General features: G+C 45.7%; 1 protein-coding gene across 3 annotated transcripts in view; it reads right to left on the bottom strand.

Annotated features, from left to right (window-relative positions):
• MGLL (monoglyceride lipase) overlaps nt 1-23,253 on the bottom strand; it is a 79,474-nt gene that overhangs the window by 50,528 nt on the left and 5,693 nt on the right. The window contains exons 1-3 of one of the 3 annotated variants that reach the window (XM_068133169.2): nt 9,190-9,742; nt 8,652-8,779; nt 7,779-7,885 (exon numbers count right to left, since the gene is read on the bottom strand). In XM_068133169.2, coding sequence (XP_067989270.2) covers nt 7,779-7,885; nt 8,652-8,728 — 184 coding nt within the window. In that variant the 5' untranslated portion in view covers nt 8,729-8,779; nt 9,190-9,742. Of the gene's footprint in view, nt 1-7,778; nt 7,886-8,651; nt 8,948-9,189; nt 9,743-23,253 lie in introns of those variants that run through there. The other 2 variants (XM_068133170.2, XM_078766524.1) reach the window with 2 other exon arrangements.

Below are 23,253 nucleotides of genomic sequence, written 5' to 3' on the forward strand. Positions count from 1 at the left end.
GATTTATTTACCAAACTAATCACAGAATAGGTTGCGGGGTAGGCCAGCCAATCACAGAACACGTTGTTGCGTAGGCGTGGCCGATGTGAGAGCGCGTGCGCGGATAGTAATTCGAGGCGTAGCGGGCGCCATTTGGAGGAGCTGGGAGGACTCAGTCGTGATAGAGTGAGCCTGAGTGAGTATATCAAGACAAGAACAAGATCTAGAAGGAGGTATGTACGGTGCGATTCATATAATATATTGTTTAGTTATCGTCGATGAGGAATTTGGGGTCGGAATGGGTGATCGGCCTGGGTGACTGGGTCTCGACTAGATGCTGGGCCGCACCAAGGAACGGGCACCCACGTACGGGCACGTCCTAGTCTATCTATAATTCCAGTAATCTCTGTGTGTGTGTGTGTCTGTCTGTATGCGACCGCTGTTTCTCGACAACTACCGGTCCGATATACTTGAAACTTGCCAGGTATATTGCTGGGGACCCGAGGATGTGCCTTTTCAAGGTTTGAAATTAAAAGTGGTTCCCAAGGTATGGTCACCGTACTCGCAAGCCGTTCGCTTTGGCTTTGCGAATGGACCAAACCATTTCATGTAAATAGAGGGGGGGGGTTCTGTGGTCGTTGCGAATGGACCAAACCATTTCATGTAAATAGAGGGGGGGGGGGGTTCTGTGGTCGTTACTGCCACGTGGTTTCAAAGTTTTTTTTTGTTGTTGTTTGCACGCATGTTTTTTTGCACGCACGTACGTGCGGGCACGCCCTAGTCTATCTATAATTCCAGTAATCTCTGTGTGTGTGTGTGTCTGTCTGTCTGTCTGTATGCGACCGCTGTTTCTCGACAACTACCGGTCCGATATACTTGAAACTTGCCAGGTATATTGCTGGGGACCCGAGGATGTGCCTTTTCAAGGTTTGAAATTAATCGGACAAGTGGTTCCCAAGGTATGGTCACCGTACTCGCAAGCCGTTCGCTTTGGCTTTGCGAATGGACCAAACCATTTCATGTAAATAGAGGGGGGGGGGGGTTCTGTGGTCGTTACTGCCACGTGGTTTCGGACCAAACCATTTCATGTAAATAGAGGGGGGGGGGGGGGTTCTGTGGTCGTTACTGCCACGTGGTTTCAAAGTTTTTTTTTGTTGTTGTTTGCACGCATGTTTTTTTGCACGCACGTACGGGCAAGCACGTACGTGCGGGCACGCCCTAGTTACTATAATTCACCAAAACCTGATGTTGGCTTAGCGGTTTGGGTGCCAGCTTGGGATCCCACGATCCTGGGTTCGAATCCCGGTCGATCGCTGAATTAACACCAGGGGGGTTGACTCAGCCTGTTATCCTTCCAAGGTCGGCAAATATGAGTACCAGCTTGCTGGGATGAATGATCATGGTGTGTACCCCGGTTTAGAATAGATACACTGTATCCCTGCGCATCGTAAGAGGTGTCTAAGGGTTGGCATCAGGAAGGGCATCTGGCCATAAAAACATTGCCTCAAACAGGGAACCATGATTGCCATGGGGCCCGCAAGGCTAATCCCCGCTCTAGCAAGAAAAATGGCCTCAAAACGATCATTCATTCATTCATTTATACGATAATTCACCAAATGTCTGTCCGTCTGTTCCCAGGTACAGCAAAAACGGCTGAACCGATCGTAATGATATTTTGGGTGGGTAATCCTAGGACCCCCTAGAGTAAAACAGGCTATATTGTTTTTCCAATTTTTCAATTTTTCCAATTTCCAGTTTTCCAATTTTCCAGTTTTTCCAAACATGATGGAATAATATTTACCGATATGAACAGTGATGTGGCTTTTTTTGAAATTCTACAAATACTGTTTATTCTACGTACCAGGAGAGAGTAGATCGACTCCTGACGAACTCTTCCGATATAAACGTGCGGCTCCGAAGTAACATGGCAGCGTCACGGAGGTATATAATATGGAGAGCCAATTGGCCACCTCGCAGCATTAGCCGCCGTGAAGCCACCGGAAATAGTCTGGCGGCCATATTGGGAAGCCGATCGTAAGCCTGTCAAAGCAAAGGCGTGGCGCACTGATGATGCAGCTGGAGCGAATTTTAGGACCGCCGACTATTTAATTAATATAGAATACTAATATTTGAACTGATATTCGGGCTCAGAATCCCGTTCTTTAAGGAAATGGTGTTCATTAAGTTTGAAGTTGGTTCTAGACGCATTTTTCCTGGGGAATCCAATGGTTTAGAGCTTGTTTGAAAAAAAAGTGCCCAAAATTACCGCTCGGTGTTCTTTATCGTTCTTCTCATGACCCAATCACCCACTAGTAGGAATAAGAATCCTGACATGTTACACCCCTGTTTAACTCCTGTCTTCACCTTGAACCATTCTGTTGTTTCACCTTGGTCGACGACCGCACATTGAAAGTCTTGGTAAAGGGCTTTTACAAGGTTCACTAATTTTCCAGGTATGCTGTATTTCTTCATTATGACCCAGACTTTCTCTGGGCAAGGAGTCGAAAGCTTTCTAGAAATCTATAAAATTGAGGTACATCGTCGTTTGCCATTCTTTGGCTTGTTCTATAATATTCCTCAATATAAAGATCTGATTTGTTGTCATGTTATATGATGTTACTTAATTCAGTCATTATATTGTAACTAAGATGTGTATGTTTCTATTACCGAGATGTTAGAAACCACGCAGATATAATGATAACCAGAGTTTATTCTACACTGACATGGGTCAGCAACACATCAACAGTGAGTCAGTCACATAAATGACATGAAACGCTGTCATGTAGTTAACCCACACAATTCACAGTTAACCCACAAAACACACCCACACCATGTAGAGATGAGGTCGCTCTTATATTTCAGCTTGCTCTGGTGTTGCCTCACTGGTGAGCAAACAGGACCAGTTTGCAATATTTTTTCCTGATGCGCTCTTCCTTCATGTCATCATCGAGTGTTCTCACAACATGATGGAAACGTATCTTGCTGTATGATTGTGATACAGAATGTATTAAAGCAAACACATGGTTGCTGTCTGCCTCACAGTCAAACATGTGCCGATCCAAGGAAGCAAATGTAGACCGACCGACCTCAGAAAGGACAGAAGTGGAAATTGCCGCTCTTATCCCACTTTCACGAGGCATTTTGCCATTGCTTACAGCCAGGAGCCTCTTGACACAGCGTTCAGTCGCCTCACAGACACGAACAACACTGTGCGAGGGAACTATGAGGCCACCCCTGTTCTTGGTAACAATCAGGCTGTACATTGGTGTGGTTTGCCATTCTTCGTTGTTACTGGTCAATGCAGAAAGACATTGGCTACACTTCAGAGTCTTCCTCACCATCCTCACCACATAGCCGGCAATATAGCCAACACATGACTCTGTAAAGATGGAAAGTTGCTCAAAATTTGGAATATCCGCATGGTCGTGGTCCTCTTTTGCCGGCGATCTCAACTCCAGGTCGTATCGTCTGGCCACCAACATGTCGTGACTCTCGTCAGGCACAGCCTGCTTTGCAACGCACTTGAAGGAAGCCGCATTCAGGATTCTGGTTGAGTCCTGTGCAGAACAGTTCCCACTTGCAGACTTGATGTCATGTCGCATCAAGAGGCGCTTATATGCGGCAACAAACTGCCGGGCCGTTGGGTTATTCCCACTTCCACATGCAATGCGGACCGCTCCAAAGAAAAGTTCAATGTGGTCTTGGCTCATTTTGTACGTGAGCAGGTATCGCAGGGGAGATGAGGCAGGTTTGACATATGTGAAATACAAAATTTTGACACTCTCTATGCAGATCATGAAACCAATGAAGGGGGTTTTCAAACGCGTATTGGTCATAACTTGACCATTCATGTTTTTGATGTTGGACAAGTAACTGTAGGCAGTATCCAGGAATGGCAGGAAAAGTCCTTCTCGTGATGTCATGAGTGGTGCCTTGTAGTTTCGTGCCAATGGATTGCGAGAATTTAGAATGTCAAACAGTTTGTCCAATGTTTCAATGTATTGGCAGGTAGCCTCACTGCCCTGAAATTCTGATAGTTGCAAAGTGTCCCTGCAAAACCGAATTGCATCTGCCACACTAGTGCTCAATGTCTGAGCAGCTGTGTCCACCTTCATGACATTGCTCTTCCACTCGATGTGTTTCCGGGAGAGCTTATTTCCCAGACGCAAGCCTTCCCTCTTCTGCAGATCAAAGAGTGCCTGGATGTATTTCCACGCGATGACTTTTTTGTTGCCATCCTCCATCATTTTCATGGATCCAAGACAGTTTCTTGCAAGTTTAAGCATGTGACATGCATCGAGTACAACACAAATTTTCTTTTCGGGATTTGCTGGGTGGGGAAATGTTGGTTTCACATTCTGCGGCGTGATGTCGGCACCTAGCTCACGTAACATTGTCAAATGAGCGGACGGTCCATCGCAAGTTAAGGAAACCACCTCTGCACCGATATCATGCAATTTTAGTAGACATTGTGTCACCAAATTCGCCTGTTCCTTCCCCGACAATCCATTTATCATAAAGTATGCTACAGGCACTTTCCAACTGTCATTCAGCTTCCATTCCCCGATTCCGATTCCCCGATCGACGTGGGAGCCCCAGCTCCTTCACTAGCAGACAAGACAGCCGGCTTAACGTTCGCCAGGATGATCAGTCGCCCTGCCCGTGAAATACCAGGATCGGGATTCGTACCAGGACCCTGAACAACTTCCTGCCCTACCTACTGCTACTGCGAAGTGGGAAGGCAATGGCAAACCACCTAGTGCTGTAATTTATACAACCCTCATTTGCAGTTATTGGCATCAGATAGCTAAGGAAAAATAACAACTATTGAACAATAAACTTCCAATTTAGTTGCATGTTCGAGTCCGGTGTATTGTATTACTTGCCCTGATGGATGTGGACGAATGTCACAATCGGCTTCCCAATATGGCCGCGAAGCAACTTCCGCTAGCTTCAGCCGACAGCCGTCATTGGCTCTCCAGTTTATTATATACCTCCGTGGGCAGCGTGTGCAAAGCGACTGAGAAACAGGTGTAGCGGCCGCTTCCGTGTTACAGATTTGGCGCGCACTCTTCACACATAAACGTGCGACTGAGAAAGACGTGTAGCGGCCGCTTCCGTGTTACAGATTCGGCGTGCACTCTTCACACATAAACGTGCGACTGAGAAAGACGTGTAGCGGCCGCTTCCATGTTACAGATTCGGCGTGCACTCTTCACACATAAACGTGCGACTGAGAAACAGGTGTAGCGGCTGCTTCCATGTTACAGATTCGGCGTGCACTCTTCACACATAAACGTGCGACTGAGAAAGACGTGTAGCGGCCGCTTCCATGTTACAGATTCGGCGTGCATTCTTCACACATAAACGTGCGACTGAGAAAGACGTGTAGCGGCCGCTTCCGTGTTACAGATTCGGCGTGCACTCTTCACACATAAACGTGCGACTGAGAAACAGGTGTAGCGGCTGCTTCCATGTTACAGATTTGGCGTGCACTCTTCACACATAAACGTGCGACTGAGAAAGACGTGTCGCGGCCGCTTCCGTTGTGCAGAATTCGATCTTTTTCAAAATGGGTGCCATGTACTGTTTAGATTTGATGATTTGTGTGTGATATGATTCAACGGATGTTTATATAAATCGTTTAAAATAAGAAAAACCTTCAATTTCTGATATTTTGTCTTTTCATTTGGGCCTTCCAATTGAAGCCCCGCCCATAGGGCGGGTACCGTTGTTAGTTAACCTAATTCTAGGATGGCAGGGTGGCCTAGGCCTTAAAGTGTGCACGCTTCTCTCTAAGATGTCTAGCCTGGGTTTGAATGCCGACCCAGCTATAAACTGCCATCCTGGTGATTCACATCCGGGTGATTCATCAACGCGTCCCTGATTGGATGAACGTTAAACCAGAGACCCATCTTTCGGCATTAGTTGGTGGACGTTATAGATCCCACGGTGTCTTTCGTGAGGATTCAGCGAGTTATCGCCGGCACCATGAATAAATTACCAAATTTCTGCCCTGACTAGTGCTGGGAAGGCAATAGTCAGGCAGCTTCGCAGCATATTTATCGAAAATGGGGAACGGCTTGACAAAAGCGCCATTTTTATTTTGGTGGTCCATTAGACCATATACAATAGATTTAGGACCGGAGGCAAGAAATATACAGTGTTCTTCACCTTTTTATTGGACAAAAAACCAATTATGTATATATTTTCAACAAGGAGGCTAACTTTTATTTCATCACATTCAGTGTTATTTGTAAAACTTATGCATGCCTGCATAATAAATCTTACGCTTCCATGTAATAATAATTAGTAATATAATACCGAGTGTTTATACAAATGTGTTATACTTGTGACTCGCGCACCTCTCATATATCTAACATGTACGCAACTACCAGTAGTCCGGCAGCTAAGCTAAATATAGCATAACAATTGTGCATTTTGTGAGGAAAGCACCAAATTTGGCACACTAGTAGACTATCATATTATTTTAAGATCTGGATATTGGGCCATCTCAGATTCAGAGATTTGATTTTTGCAAGATTTGCAGATTTTGCAGATTTGCAAGCTGAGATTGCAACGCCAGGGACGGCCGACTCCTTCCTGCGAGCTGCCCACGTCACCCGCACAAGAAGAGCTCATCAAATCACTGCAGCAGCACTGCACATCCTGCAACACCGTGCGTATGAACGCCACTGTATGACATATGCTGATGATGCAGAAGACCTGCCTGAGTTCGAAGACGGGTGTCACCAGAGAGGAGAAGACATTCCCAACTTTCAGTACTGGGCAACTGTGCTGGAACTAGAGATGTTGGTACTGGTCTACGTGCGTTCTCTGCGGCAGGCTTCATTCTCGATGTACCTTGATGCCCTGACGGAACTGGTCCCATGGTTCCATGCCTTAGACCACACACACTATGCCAGGTGGGTCCCTGTTCACCTGAGGGACATGGTTGCACCCCCAAGGAAGCACCCAGATGTAGCCAGTGAATTCAGGGCTGGCAACTTCACTGTACAGAAGACGAAGAAGGTGTTCTCTTCGATCCCAATCGAATCGAAATCTTGCAAAGATTAAATCTCTGAATCTGAGATGGCCCAATATCCAGATCTTTTCATAATATGATAGTCTACTAGTGTGCCAAATTTGGTGCTTTACTCACAAAATGCACAATTGTTATGCTAAGTTGCCCCACTATTCAGGATGTAATGACAATACAGTATAGCTTTAGAACAGACAACATGTTGTTCAAGGTAATTTGTCCAGCAATTTGTGTATTTACGATTTTAGTCTAACTCCAATAGCTGATGATTTGTTTGCATGAATGTATTGCTCGATATCATGCTGTGCGAGTCGTATTTGCGCAAAAGTCAAACACTGTATATGTCTTGCCTCCGGTCCTAATTCTATTGCATATGGTCCAATGAACCACTAAAATAAAAATGGTACTTTTGTAAAGTCGTCCCCCAAAAATTGCTAAGCTGCCTAACTACAATGGCAAACCACCCAGTATAACCCTTGCCAAGAAACTGCCCGGTAGCTGTAACAGAGGATGGTTCATCAGAATCAAGATTGTACTCCTTACCCAAAGTGCTACACTTACTTTGACGTGACAATCCCTTCAGTCAGAACTGACGATACCACCACATCCATGGCGAGACGTCATCGGAGCAAATAACGTCATGGTGGCGCACGGCCGGGCGAACGCCCTGCGTTTCGACGTGACGTTCGACCTCGTATGACACGTTTCCGAGTGAGCGTGAAATGCACGTTACATGGGTATTAAGAATGTGCTCTACCGTGGTCGTGGGAGAAGAGGAGCAGAGAGCACTGCAGCAGGGTCTGGGCGACCTCTTCGTAACGACCCGAATGTTCTCCGGCCCCGTGGCTCACAAACACCAAGGCCCTGTAGAACATGCACCCAGCATAGCTCAGTGAAGAACACGCGCACACACACACACACAAACACACACACACACACACACACACACACCAATCTCTATGTACATTCACCAGCACGCGCAATGCTGATGGACACACACACACACACACACACACACACACACACACACACACACACACACACACACACACACACATCAATCTCTATGTACATTCACCTGCACGTGCAATGCTGATGGACACACACACACGCACATACACACACACACACACACACACACACACACACACACACACACACATCAATCTCGATGTACATTCACCTGCACGTGCAATGCTGATATGCACAGCGTAGCGACGGCTTCATAAAGCACACTGTCTCGGATGACTTTAAGCCGGTTGTCTTTTGATATATTATTTGGCCTACTCGTGGACTTTAATAGTCTCGTGTCCACAGATGAGTATTTAATGGTAATTCAGATGAGATACACAGCGAGTCCCATGAAGAGAACACAGTCTTTGAGGTGGTCCGAGTATGTCAGATGTGCAATAATCAGTACGTGAGCCGAACCGACAGGCGACACCACGTGGGAAACACGCAGGAGTAAAGTTTCATTGGAACATTTCACATCACGATGCGCGTCGCGTCCCACCTTCCCCGGCACCAAACCGACGGCAGGTGCAACCCCGAACCAGGAGGTTTGAGACCCCCGTCCCAGTCGCCCCTTCTCCTGGGGAAGCAGGTGCAGCAAGGAAATATGGTTTCTCACCTGGGGGCGTCGCTGGGCTCCCAATAACGACAGAAGAGAGACTGTCCGTCTTTGTTTACGAGCCTGGTCTCTGACATCGCGCCGAGATCCGGACGCTGTAGCTCTGAAAGTCACCCACACGGAGCGTGCTGCGGGGCGAGAAGGGAGAGGTAGTGGGAGGAGAGAGTCGCAAGGGGAAAGGGGGATATGAGGGGCTGTTTGTACTCCAGGGGGTTCGATCTGATCAGGAAATAACAAGGGGAAAGAAGCAGACGGCGGTGAGATGGGGAAAAGGGTGATAGACACCCTTAATTAATAGCGGGTGAGTTCAATAAGACAAAGGTGGAGGTGCGCAGGAAAAAGAGGATGGTTTGGTCTAAGAAGGTATAATGAGGAAGGGAGGGTAGTTGGGGATGGTCCAAGAGGGTATAATGAGGATGGGGGAGTGGAGAGAGCTTCATGTCGAGAGGGGGAGATGCTGAGAGAAGAAAGAGCTTGGATATGATGATGTAATGCGATCAAAACGTATCCGTTTTGGAAACGTGACACTATCATGTACCTAATGAAGGGATCGGGCGATCCCACTGGGCCAAGAGATTATTTCCCTCACAGTTTAGTAAATGAAGGCTCCATTTACCATAATAACCGCAACTCTCGATTTACATGGCGTATACGGGACTGCTCAAAGAGATGAAATACCACAACCAGGAGATGCTTTGTCTATGCAGAATCGCATCAGCGGAGTGGGAGATGAGCGGGAGCGGAGTGGGATCCCAAATTGACTTAAGGCAAGTACACCGAGGAACAGTCCCAGTCAGACAGCCGAGCAGGTTAAACAAGTACACCTAGGAACACTCCCAGTCAGACAGCCGAGCAGGTTAAACAAGTACACCTAGGAACACTCCCAGTCAGACAGCCGAGCAGGTTAAACAGGTACACCTAGGAACACACCCAGTCAGACAGCCGAGCAGGTTAAACAGGTACACCTAGGAACACACCCAGTCAGACAGCCGAGCAGGTTAAACAGGTACACCTAGGAACACACCCAGTCAGACAGCCGAGCAGGTTAAACAGGTACACCTAGGAACACTCCCAGTCAGACAGCCGAGCAGTTGCACTTTGTAACCCGTTTACCCACTATGGTACAACCCTCGCACTTGATTAAAAAATAGCAGCCATCAATAGTATACACAGCCAGTTTGCGAGTTAAAAAACACCAAAACAAATCAATTAGGGGAAGAGGAGCGGCGGGTCCTTCGAACGGCGAGGAAATGAAGTTGGATTGCAACCGCTGGAGAGGATAACGAGTTGTATTCTTGAAACGGAGCCATTGTGCTCCAAGGAAAGAGCCGCATTTACATGCAGCAGCTGTACCTTCTAGAAATGTGGTCAATACCATTCGGTGGTATGTGTATGGTATCCAATGACAACGAATGGTATATGTACTGTATGTGGTACCTCAGGTCAGAAGCAAATGGTAACTCACTGGTTTACTTTGCGGTATGGTGGAATTCTTAATTACATCGTCAACTGAAAGTGGACGGAGGTTATGTTTTCACTTCTGTTTGTCTGTCTTTCTGTTTGCTTACTTCACTGTCTGTGAGCAGGATATCTCAGAAAGTTATGGACAGCTTCGGCCAAATGGACAGCATCCACTTCGGATAGTGGATGAGTTGGTTCGGTGACAAGAACAAGCCGATTCGATTTTGGTTAAAGTCCAGATGCAGGTCCGGCTTATCAATGGGATACAAAACGTAAACTTCACCACCGTATACTGGTTGGTGGTCTCTCTGTGTTCTTCAACTTCCTTCCTGGTCTTGCACCCTCTGCTCTTTCCGTGCTTTGTCTCCCCCACCATCCCAGGTTTCTGCAGGGCACATATGGTCCACCATCAGTCTCCTTTTTAAACGACCTAAATCCAGGATCACTGCTCACATCCACTCATTTGTTCCTCTTTTTTTCGCGACTGTGGAACCAACTTCCTATTATCTTCAATCTCATTCTTCCCTCCAGGTCTTTAAGATGTCTGTGCACCACCATCTCAGATCATCCCCAATCCAAAACCATTATTTTTTTGACCCTCGTTGACCCCTACACCTCACCGCAATCCCTCCTTCTTTCAAATTTCCATTTTTCCTTCTTGAGAGTTTCCTTCTGTATCCATCTGGCCCACCCCATGCATGCTTGATGGAGTATAAAGCTCTCCCCTTTGGACTGGCACGCCTGCCTCACACATTTCCCTTCTTGATTTTTAAATTTTTTAAACGAATCAGCACTGACAGCAAATATCAGTCCGGTCCCACTTGTACCATAAAAATGGTACACAAGTGTTTGGGGAGAATTGGACTGCAGTGTCGTGCATCGGACAAGGAACATGCCTTCCATGGCTTCAGCAACACTGTGTACCCACTCACTTCCCCGTGGGTATAGTTTTCTGGTTGTCGTTGGCTAAATATACGAGTCCATCTGCCTTTTGATGGATGCAGTTGCCTAATACTAGCTCATCCGCCTCACATCATGTGGTTCCACTACCCCTCTCATCTTGGCTACCTGAGTTGAAGAGGCAAATTTACCAAAATAGGCAAACCGGGCCAATCCGGATGGGTGTTTTTTTAAAATAGGATACACCTTCTCCTTACTCGTTGGCCGTTGACTCCCGAAAGGAGCTCATCCGCCATTTCTTTCCAGGTGTTATTTTTGGTCTTCGCAGGATGTGACAGTCACCTTTCCCATGAGCAAGGCCAGTAAGGGCTATTGGTTTAGTCGCCGACAACCCGACCGTGCGGCAGGTATCACTGGATTACATGTTACCAGTGGCAGTCCCAAAAGACTGACCTGACTTCATTCCATGGATGCCTTGGGAAGCAAGGCCTTCCAAATCATTGGGATCTCCCGAGACAAGGCTCAATGTCTCGGCCTGCTACTTTAACATTGCAGTCAGGTTTGTGGCCTCTGTATTCTATCTACCACCTCCCTCTGCCCTCTCTTGACAGTGTCCTTCATAGATGTACTGTATGTATGCTGCACACCGTCTGCCAGTAACCATCTTCTTGTTAAACTCCCAAAATCCAGGTTCACTGCTCACTTCCATTCATTTGTTCCTGTTTTCTTTCACCTGTGGAACCAACTTCCTCAATCTGTTCGGTCCAATTATTCCCTTCAGGGCTTCAAAGACGGATGTTCACCCCTACCAAAGGTCTATACTCATGGTCTCTGCTACCCCAAGTGACCCCATTCCCAAGCATTCCTTTTTTTCTAGGTTAATGTGATTTTTCCTCCTCTCCCTCTCCCCCTTTATTGTTCCCCGTCGCACCGCGGAGCGAAAGGGGGACTATGGTTTTCCCCTCCGTCCGTGTGTCCGTCCGTCCATCCATGCGTGCGTGCGGGCGTACGTGCGTAAGCGAAGGACCGCATTCGAATTTGGTGTGTGAGTGCAACCCACGTCAAAATCCAAGATGGCCGCCGCCATGTATGTCTGATGCCATGTATGTCTGAACCTTGTGAGCGGAATATCTTGAAAAATAAGCGAAGTAACAACTTCTAATCTGGTGTGTGGGTGTATCTAGGCATAAGGAAGAACCCTATTGAAAATTGGGTCGCCACGTCAAAATCCAACATGGCCGCCGCCATGTATGTCTGAACCTTTTGAGCTGAATATCATGAAAAACAAGCGAAGTACCAACTTCTAATCTGGTGTGTGGGCGTATCTAGGCATAAGGAAGGACCCTATTGAAAATTGGGTCGCCACGTCAAAATCCAAGATGGCCGCCGCCATGTATGTCTGAACCTTGTGAGCTGAATATCTTGAACAATAAGCGACGTACCAACTTATAATCTGGTGTGTGGGTGTATCTAGGCACAAGGAAGAAGGCTATTGAAAATTGGGTCGCCACGTCAAAATCCAAAATGGCCACCACCATATATATGTCTGAACATTGTGAACGAAATATCTTGAAAAATAAGCGAAGTACCAACTTCTAATCTGGTGTGTGGATGTATCTAAGCATAAGGAAGAACGCTATTGAAAATTGGGTCGCCACGTCAAAATCCAAGATGGCCGCCACCAAATATATGTCTGAAACTTGTGAGCGAAATATCTTGAAAAATAAACGAACTACTAACTTCTAATCTGGTGTGTGGGTGTAACTACGCATAAGGAAGAAGGCTGTTGAAAATTGGGTCGCCACATCAAAATCCAAGATGGCCAACGCCATGTATGTCTGAACCATGTGAGCAGAATATCTTGAAAAATAAGCGAAGTACCAACTTCTAATCTGGTGTGTGGGTGTATCTAGGCATAAGGAAGAATGCTATTGAAAATTGGGTCACCACGTCAAAATCCAAGATGGCCGCCTCCATGTATGTCTGAACCTTGTGAGCGAAATATCATGTCATAGCATGTTTTCTGCGTCTTCCACTTTGTCACCTCACATCACTTCCCCGACGGGGGACCTAGGCGTAACGCTTGTTTTGTAAGTTGGTTCCATCGTTTTCTCCTTTTCTGTTTCATCCCCACTTTCCCCTCTTCTATTCCTCTTCTTGCTGTGTTTCATTCCGCTTGTGTGCAGTAAGTTTTCTGTGTGTGTGCTTCTATTCCTTCACCCCCATGGGTCCTTCTCGCTCTCCCCCCTTCATCTTTCTCTCACCCGAGTCTGCTGTTGGTATTTCCCTCTTTCCATTTTGTTCCATTCCATTTATATCTATTTTATATTTATATGTACAAATTATATTGTCGTGTTCCTCACAATTAAAACCGTCCAAGGAAACGGATTGCCGAACCAGGTTTAACTCCGAGGCGTTCAGTCAAAATTATAGCGGAGGATATGCGTGGTGGCAAGTGGGGGGTGGGGGTGGGGAGGGGGCGGAGCACTTACCTTCACGGATCCCCCCGGTAGTCCTCAAACCTGCAATAAATAAACTCAAACGAACCAGATTTAAAATGTACAAAAATAAACAGGTTTATTAAAGAAAATGCCGGTAACAAAGAAAGCACGATAAAACTAAAATCCTCCAATGAGGGACCCTCCACACAGACCTGCACACAGACAAAGGGAAATATAATGATGTAAAAATAAAAGGTGTTATCTATGGCACCTCAACTCGACCGGTGCTTCTCGCCAGGAATCGTCAACAATCGTCTCAGGCCTTGGTGGGGGAATGCGCTCGCTCTTCCGCACAGCGTGTGGGCGGAAAAAAACCAGGCTTGGCTGTACATCTCGCTCACTCCGGGCTCCGTGCGTGACGCGAACAGGAGTTGCCGCGCAGCTCGTCGTTCTTGCTTGGGGAAAATGCAGCTCTCCTTTCGCGGCTCTTCCACCTCTTCACGACCACTAGCAAGATCTCGGAACACGACCGTCCACGATGAATCCTCCTCGCGCAAGATAACAAAATGCAACCGTCTACTATGGATGCAGAACGGGAAGGCACAAGAGCAAGAAGGAACATCGACACACGACTGTCCACTATCACATCCAGAATCGAGAGAGATAAATGCCGACTGCACGCGATCAAGACCAGAAGCAGAGAGAGAAAATGTCCACCAGTGCGTTCCATTATCGTTAAGGCTCTGACATCATTTGTCCTTCCTTCACCAATCAGCGAGTCCCTTCTTACTCGTCATTGTGTCAATCAAATTCCCCAACCAATCACCGCTCTTTGGGTGTGTCTCCACGGAGCTGCCTGTCCTGTGCGATTCTCAAGTCGGGGTAATCAGCGGTAGTGCTTCTTGCCTGGCTTCCCGTTAGCTTTTTAATTAGTGAGCTTCATTGGGGTGTTGATTGTGTGGCTTGGCTATGTGTCTAGTGTGGTGTCATAAGGAACAAAGGAATAAATTACAGAGGCAACGACATACAGGGGATAAATTTACCCATAATGCCTGAGCTAATTAACACAAGAGCCACCCTCCATATGGCCACACGTAACACTTAATCCGAACACCCGGAGCTGTCATCAAGATGGCTACACGACATTCGGAGTATATTACCTACACATTCTACCTGTATGAAAGTAATCACTGTCATTCCCTACAAATGAAACAATATTATTATGGAGTGTGCAGTTGGATGGTGGTAGATTACATCCAAACAATCATCCTGGGTGTCTATCACCTTCTCTTTATGATTTGAGGGCTTTCCTCGTTCCGGTGGAGGATGACATCATAGTCATAACCATTTCAACATGTTATGCTCTCAGATGTTGCATTAACATCATCCATCAAGCCTTGGGTTGTCCAATTATTGCACCATCGTGAATTATCTCTGTTATTATAATTATTCCTAGTTTCAAATAATAATTCAGTGTGTGTTTTGAATTCAATGATTCCTTCTCCCATGACATCAAATAGTGCATTGGCAAATCTCTGAAGGGTGGAATCCACATGGGATTCAGAGTCCCCCTTCCCTCTTTTCTCACGAAAAAACACTATATTTTGCTCTACTTTAATTGGAACATTGTATTGTCATAAAATATCTTTATGTTCTTTTCTCCAAGGATTACATCCCGAGAAGTACAATTAGGGGCCAGCGATTTATTACATACGCTTGTAGGGAAAGGGTGTCTGAATTCAAAACATTAAAACGCTAGAACGACACTCGGTACAGAGCATACCTGCGCCAGGCTGCCAGTTAATGTTTTCTTTCCATTGCTAGTCCAGCTCCGGATTCGGACCTGAACCAAAATCAAATCGGCCTGTTCTTGTCACTTTCCCAACGCATCCACCAAATTTTGTCATAATCCGTCTCAAATTATTAGCTCACCTGGAACGTAGTTCCGGAGAGCCTAGGCGATGGCGTGTCGTTAGTCCTTCAGTCCGTAAATACGTGCAACTTCTTCTCCGAAACAGCTGATGGGATTGTGACCAAACTTGGCACAAACGATATTTGGTATGTTGCAACTAAAGTTTGTTCGCAGCATTAAAAAAAATCGGAGTCGAAGTGGATTTACCGGGAGTCAAAGTGGATCCAGGTTTCACCCCCCAAAATAGGTATTTGATCTTTTCTCTGAAATTACACAGACAATTTCAATGAAACTTGACCTCAGCCATCATCACCCGTGATATACCAACGTTTGTTCACAGCATTAAAAAAAAATCAGGGTTTAAGGGGGATGTGTGGGCGGTTTGACCCCCTAAAATAGGTATTTGCTCTCTTTTCTGAAACTACACACACAATTTTGATGAAACCTGATCACAACTTTCATCACCTGTAATGTACCAATGTGTATTCATGGCATTAGAAAAATCGGTCTAAGGAGTTATATATGGGGGGTTGGGAGGAGATGGGGTTTGCCCCCCAAAATAGGTATTTTTTTGATTTGTTTGTTTAAGGTCTTATGATTACGTTAGTGTGATTATACATGCTACACTGTCTCCTAGCAACCATTGAAATTGGTTTTAAATACCGTGATACTACTTAAAATACCTTTAGTCAGTGTGGTATACTGCTTTATTCTACCAGGTGAGTGTCCAGGTGTATTGCCCCTATTTTAATTTTTTTAAATATCATGCTATATATATCGTTTTTTGTCCTATCTCTTTATGGTGAAGAATTACATTAAAAATTCTCAGATCCGGATCAGGAACCGTATCTTCGCCAAAATCTAAACATTTCGTCCTTGTCACACACCAAACCTCTCCACCATGTTTCGTCCCAATCCGTCCATAACTTTTTGAGATATCTTGCTTTATATTGTTTTTAGCCCCATCACTAAATGGTGAATAATCACTGAAAAAACTTCTTCGATCCAGATCAGCATTCGTATCTTCGCCAAAATCTAATCATTTCGTCCTTGTCACACACCAAACCTCTCCACCAAGTTTCGTCCCATTCCGTCCATAACTTTTTGAGATATCTTGCTTTATATTGTTTTTAGCCCCATCACTAAATGGTGAATAATCACTGAAAAAACTTCTTCGATCCAGATCAGCATTCGTATCTTCGCCAAAATCTAATCATTTCGTCCTTGTCACACACCAAACCTCTCCACCAAGTTTCGTCCCATTCCGTCCATAACTTTTTGAGATATCTTGCTTTATATTGTTTTTAGCCCCATCACTAAATGGTGAATAATCACTGAAAAAACTTCTTCGATCCAGATCAGGATTCGTATCTTCGCCAAAATCTAAACATTTCGTCCTTGTCACACACCAAACCTCTCCACCAAGTTTCATCCCAATCTATCCATAACTAACATTTTGAGATATCCTGCTATATATTGTTTTTAGCCCCATCACTAAATGCTGAATAATCACTTTAAAACTTCTTCGATCCAGATCAGCATTCGTATCTTCGCCAAAATCTAATCATTTCGTCCTTGTCACACACCAAACCTCTCCACCAAGTTTCGTCCCAATCCGTCCATAACTAACATTTTGAGATATCCTGCTATATATTGTTTTTAGCCCCATCACTAAATGCTGAATAATCACTTTAAAACTTCTTCGATCCAGATCAGCATTCGTATCTTCGCCAAAATCTAATCATTTCGTCCTTGTCACACACCAAACCTCTCCACCAAGTTTCGTCCCAATCCATCCATAACTAACATTTTGAGATATCTTGCTTTATATTGTTTTTAGCCCCATCACTAAATGCTGAATAATCACTTTAAAACTTCTTCGATCCAGATCAGGATTCGTATCTTCGCCAAAATCTAAACATTTCGTCCTTGTCACACACCAAACCTCTCCACCAAGTTTCGTCCCATTCCGTCCATAACTTTTTGAGATATCTTGCTTTATATTGTTTTTAGCCCCATCACTAAATGGTGAATAATCACTGAAAAAACTTCTTCGATCCAGATCAGGATTCGTATCTTCGCCAAAATCTAAACATTTCGTCCTTGTCACACACCAAACCTCTCCACCAAGTTTCGTCCCATTCCGTCCATAACTTTTTGAGATATCTTGCTTTATATTGTTTTTAGCCACATCACTAAATGGTGAATAATCACTGAAAAAACTTCTTCGATCCAGATCAGGATTCGTATCTTCGCCAAAATCTAAACATTTCGTTCTTGTCACACACCAAACCTCTCCACCAAGTTTCGTCCCAATCCGTCCATAACTTTTTGAGATATCTTGCTTTATATTGTTTTTAGCCCCATCACTAAATGCTGAATAATCACTGAAAAAACTTCTTCGATCCAGATCAGGAACCGTATCTTCGCCAAAATCTAAACATTTCGTCCTTGTCACACACCAAACCTCTCCACCATGTTTCGTCCCATTCCGTCCATAACTTTTTGAGATATCTTGCTTTATATTGTTTTTAGCCCCATCACTAAATGGTGAATAATCACTGAAAAAACTTCTTCGATCCAGATCAGGATTCGTATCTTCGCCAAAATCTAAACATTTCGTCCTTGTCACACACCAAACCTCTCCACCAAGTTTCGTCCCATTCCGTCCATAACTTTTTAAGATATCTTGCTATATATTGTTTTTAGCCCCATCACTAAATGGTGAATAATCACTGAAAAACTTCTTAGATCCAGATCAGGATTCGTATCTTCGCCAAAATCTAAACATTTCGTCCTTGTCACACACCAAACCTCTCCACCAAGTTTCGTCCAAATCTATCCATAACTAACATTTTGAGATATCCTGCTATATATTGTTTTTAGCCCCATCACTAAATGGTGAATAATCACTGCAAAACTTCTTAGATGCAGATCAGGATTCGTATCTTCGCCAAAATCTAATCATTTCGTCCTTGTCACACACCAAACCTCTCCACCAAGTTTCGTCCCAATCCGTCCATAACTTTTTGAGATGTCCTGCTATATATTGTTTTTAGCCCCATCACTAAATGGTGAATAATCACTGAAAAACTTCTTAGATCCAGATCAGGATTCGTATCTTCGCCAAAATCTAACCATTTCGCCGATGTTACACACCAAACCTCTCCACCAAGTTTCGTCCCATTCCGTCCATAACTTTTTAAGATATCTTGCTATATATTGTTTTTAGCCCTATCACTAAATGGTGAATAATCACTGAAAAACTTCTTAGATCCAGATCAGGATTCGTATCTTCGCCAAAATCTAAACATTTCGTCCTTGTCACACACCAAACCTCTCCACCAAGTTTCGTCCCAATCCATCCATAACTTTTTGAGATATCTTGCTTTATATTGTTTTTAGCCCCATCACTAAATGCTGAATAATCACTTTAAAACTTCTTCGATCCAGATCAGGATTCGTATCTTCGCCAAAATCTAAACATTTCGTCCTTGTCACACACCAAACCTCTCCACCAAGTTTCGTCCCAATCCATCCATAACTTTTTGAGATATCTTGCTTTATATTGTTTTTAGCCCCATCACTAAATGGTGAATAATCACTTTAAAACTTCTTTGATCCAGATCGGGATTCGTATCTTCGCCAAAATCTAACCATTTCGCCCTTGTCACACACCAAACCTCTCCACCAAGTTTCGTCCCAATCCGTCCATAACTTTTTGAGATATCTTGCTAAATATTGTTTTTAGCCCCATCACTAAATGCTGAATAATCACTGAAAAAACTTCTTCGATCCAGATCAGGAACCGTATCTTCGTCAAAATCTAAACATTTCGTCCTTGTCACACACCATACCTCTCCACCAAGTTTCGTCCCATTCCGTCCATAACTTTTTGAGATATCTTGCTTTATATTGTTTTTAGCCCCATCACTAAATGGTGAATAATCACTTTAAAACTTCTTTGATCCAGATCGGGATTCGTATCTTCGCCAAAATCTAAACATTTCGTCCTTGTCACACACCAAACCTCTCCACCAAGTTTCGTCCCATTCCGTCCATAACTTTTTGAGATATCTTGCTATATATTGTTTTTAGCCCCATCACTAAATGCTGAATAATCACTTTAAAACTTCTTTGATCCAGATCGGGATTCTTATCTTCGCCAAAATCTAAACATTTCGTCCTTGTCACACACCAAACCTCTCCACCAAGTTTCGTCCCATTCCGTCCATAACTTTTTGAGATATCTTGCTATATATTGTTTTTAGCCCCATCACTAAATGCTGAATAATCACTGAAAAAACTTCTTCGATCCAGATCAGGAACCGTATCTTCGCCAAAATCTAAACATTTCGTCCTTGTCACACACCAAACCTCTCCACCAAGTTTCGTCCCATTCCGTCCATAACTTTTTGAGATATCTTGCTTTATATTGTTTTTAGCCCCATCACTAAATGGTGAATAATCACTGAAAAAACTTCTTTGATCCAGATCAGGATTCGTATCTTCGCCAAAGTCTAACCATTTTGTCCTTGTCACACACCAAACCTCTCCACCAAGTTTCGTCCCAATCCATCCATAACTTTTTAAGATATTGTTACGGACACGACTTATTAAGATGTTATGCTGGGCCGAGCGGAATGGCCGCCGTGTTCGCACAAGTTACCCGATTACACTCGAACGTTGGCCGAATCGCGCTATGCTAAATCAATGAAGGAAAAGGACACAACGGCTGGGATTAAGGCAACGACACAAGGGGTACAGTTCTCAAGACCTCCGGAGGAGGATATAATATTGGTTATGCAGAACGTTTAGATTACACGGCAAGAGGTACAGCACAGAAAGATGGGCACTTAGACACGGTCTTATCTTAGCCCCGACAGACCACAGACAAACAGGACAAGACTGACTCACACAGGGATTGATGGCAAGGAAGGGCAGGCAGTCGATGGCTCAAGGTGCACCTTGGCTCAGGGGCAGAATCGACCCGGTCCGGTCCAGAGATGCGGGTAGGTATCGTCGCGCTGGAGGTGGCGTCCGTTTCTCTTCAAGCTCAGCCGCATCTGACGTCACCTCCGTCTTCCTGCGCATGCCCAGCGGGGAGTGACACGCCCTCGGCTCGTTAGCTCCGCCCCAGATGGAATCGGTCCGCCGCTTCTTATTGGGTGCGGGGGGTTACCGGGCTCCGCCCTTGACGAGGAGCTGACAGTGAGCCCCTGCGTGGTAACCCCGTCGGAGCACATGGTCAATGGCGGCTAACCAAGCCGGAGTGAGGACGCACACTCCCCGCGCCGCCACCGCGCCGCCCCCGCTGTTGTTGTTGTTGGTGTTGTTGTTCCATGAGGAAGAGATGCGGGGAGGTATTGGGAGGTCCTAAACTTACTAATGGTGCCATGCAATCACATTCTGGTGCAACGAAGAGTCAGAATTAATGGAAACGAGTCCTTAACTGACATAGACTAAGAATAACTAGCAAGATGTCCTATAGTTGTCTACGTGAGATGCGGTGAACCTGGGCACGACATTTAATGGGGGAAAAAGGGGAAGGTCGGGGCTACAGAGTGTTGTTTACAGACAATGGGACTAGGGAATGGGGGATTGGGGATAGTTGGGGAGTATTGGGGAAATAGGGGAATATTTACAAGCGGATATGGATGGAGGCCAAATCCCATATCCGCAACATTGCACCCTTCTCTACCTCGGGGCGTCCCGACCCGATAAATCTTTACCTACGTTAGTGTGGCACTCAGATGTAGTTCCCTCTACTATTAACTCAACCCTGAGTGCGACAGTTTTACAGATGTTCACAAATGAGTAAATATGTCCCCCTGCGACGTTGCACCTTTCTCCTCACAGAAACACACCCACAGGATAACCGAATCGCGGAAAGAATTCTCAAACTAAACATACAGCCGGTAGGGAGCATTATTTACACAAGACTACACTGATATTTACACTACGATCCAGGACCTGTTTTTGGAGGAACACATGCAGATGTTATGCATAGAGAGAGCACGCATGCCAGCATCGATACACCAACCCACGAGTGCTCTGTGGCCTTACGGCCTTTAATAATGTGCAGATCACCCCATCCAAGCACCAAAAGCACCACCCCATAACACAGTCAGCACCATCCGGTGCACCAATAAAGTGTTCAACGTCACCGGTGGTGTCGCAGCCGGCCGATGTTCTGCCGCTGGTCTTGCCTTCTTGAAGCACTTGGCCTTCTAGCTTCCTTAAAAAATAAAGAAAGGCGCCAACCGCGTCCATTTCTGTATTGTGGCCGTCAGGGGGCCAACTAAAAGTGGTTCACCTGTATGGCATAGGTGCCACGTTGACCCATAGGTCCATCAACGGGTGGTGCTTGGCCGCAAAAGAACTGCGGTCCATGGTGGGTGGCCACAAACATTGCGGTCCATATGGTGTATCGATCCAGGCAGCAAGCAGCGAAAGTACAGGCCCACAACTGCGGAGCCAGCACCTCTCTCTCCTCTCTCTCTGCCCCAAAGCGAGATCCTCGGAGGTGGGAGACAAAAGAAGAAGACAAGTGAGTAAGGTGGTAAGGGCGCAAAAGTGCACGCAATACAAGGTGATGCACACTGGGGGCACATGGGAACCAGGTGAGACAGGTACGTTCCTACCGTATGCCCCCCCCCCCCCACCAGGTAACCTACATTGCCCCTCCCTTACCCCTTACTGTATCCACAAAACACAACACTACCCATAAACATCTACTTTACAAATCAACAAACGTCCCTACTGTCTTCCCCGTTCCTCCCATAAACCAAATTCGTCTTCTCTCCCTCCTAACCAATCAAATTTGCCATTTCCAACTCTCATCAAAATTTGCCATCTCCAATTCATCATCAGTCCCTCCTAAGGAGGGAGAGATGGAATCACCCCAATGTCTTATCCACGTCGTGATGCGTCTCACAAATCCAAACAGCAATTCTTATTTCCTGCACACAGAACAAAGAAAACACAGGTGTGGAGTCATCATCATCACCACAGGTAAGTGGCTGCGTATGGTGCGACAGGTTCATCAATCCTAACTATTTCCTAAATGACTTTAACAACTTTACATTACCCGGGGTCTTTCCCTGCCAATCCATTGGCCAACTTACACTATGGGTTCTAAAAACCAATTCCCATTGACCAAACTGTGGTGCTTCTCAATTTGGGGTCTCACTCCCCCGATTCATCTCCCGGTGCCTCGCACAATTTCTGGGCTGCGACATGTAGCTCTCCCAGCAGGTCTACCCACCTGCACACCTCCACCACTGCAGTTGCCTCCGAGCTTACCTGCTCCTTACCCTAACCTAACTACCTGGGGAAGGCCCTCTGGCGCTCTCCCCACTCGGTGCCCTCTCTGGCACTGGGCTACCCGGGTCCGTCCTCCGGATCCTCGGGCCCCACTGACACTAACGGCTCCCAGAGCCCACCTGCGGCCTCACCTGGCCGACATCCTCACAGTGGTGGAGTGCCCAACCAACTACACACACTAACAGGCTACACGCCCAGCCATTTCCACAACACTAATGCACCCATCCACAATACCATTCTGCAACCGCACCACAAATGCCAATATCCAACCACAATTTACCTATACCCTCTACCTAACACTTACACTACCCGCCCCGGGTACTCGTGAAAGGGGTCCACTCTTCCCCCATCCACACCTTCGCACCATGCACACCACTCCGTACCACTTACTCCATGTACTCCACACACCTGTACTTGCACACCTGTGCTCTCATACTTGGTGCCACCTGCACCCTTCTCTCCCCAAGCGCATTCGCGCTGATCCACAACACTCACTACTCATACACTGCTCCACACTGCTCCACACACCTGTCCAGTTCTCACACAGCATCATCTCATCTAA

This window comes from Myxine glutinosa, chromosome 12 (assembly GCF_964187855.1).
Source record: "Myxine glutinosa chromosome 12, kmMyxGlut1.1, whole genome shotgun sequence".
Classification (NCBI taxonomy): Eukaryota; Metazoa; Chordata; class Myxini; order Myxiniformes; family Myxinidae; genus Myxine; species Myxine glutinosa.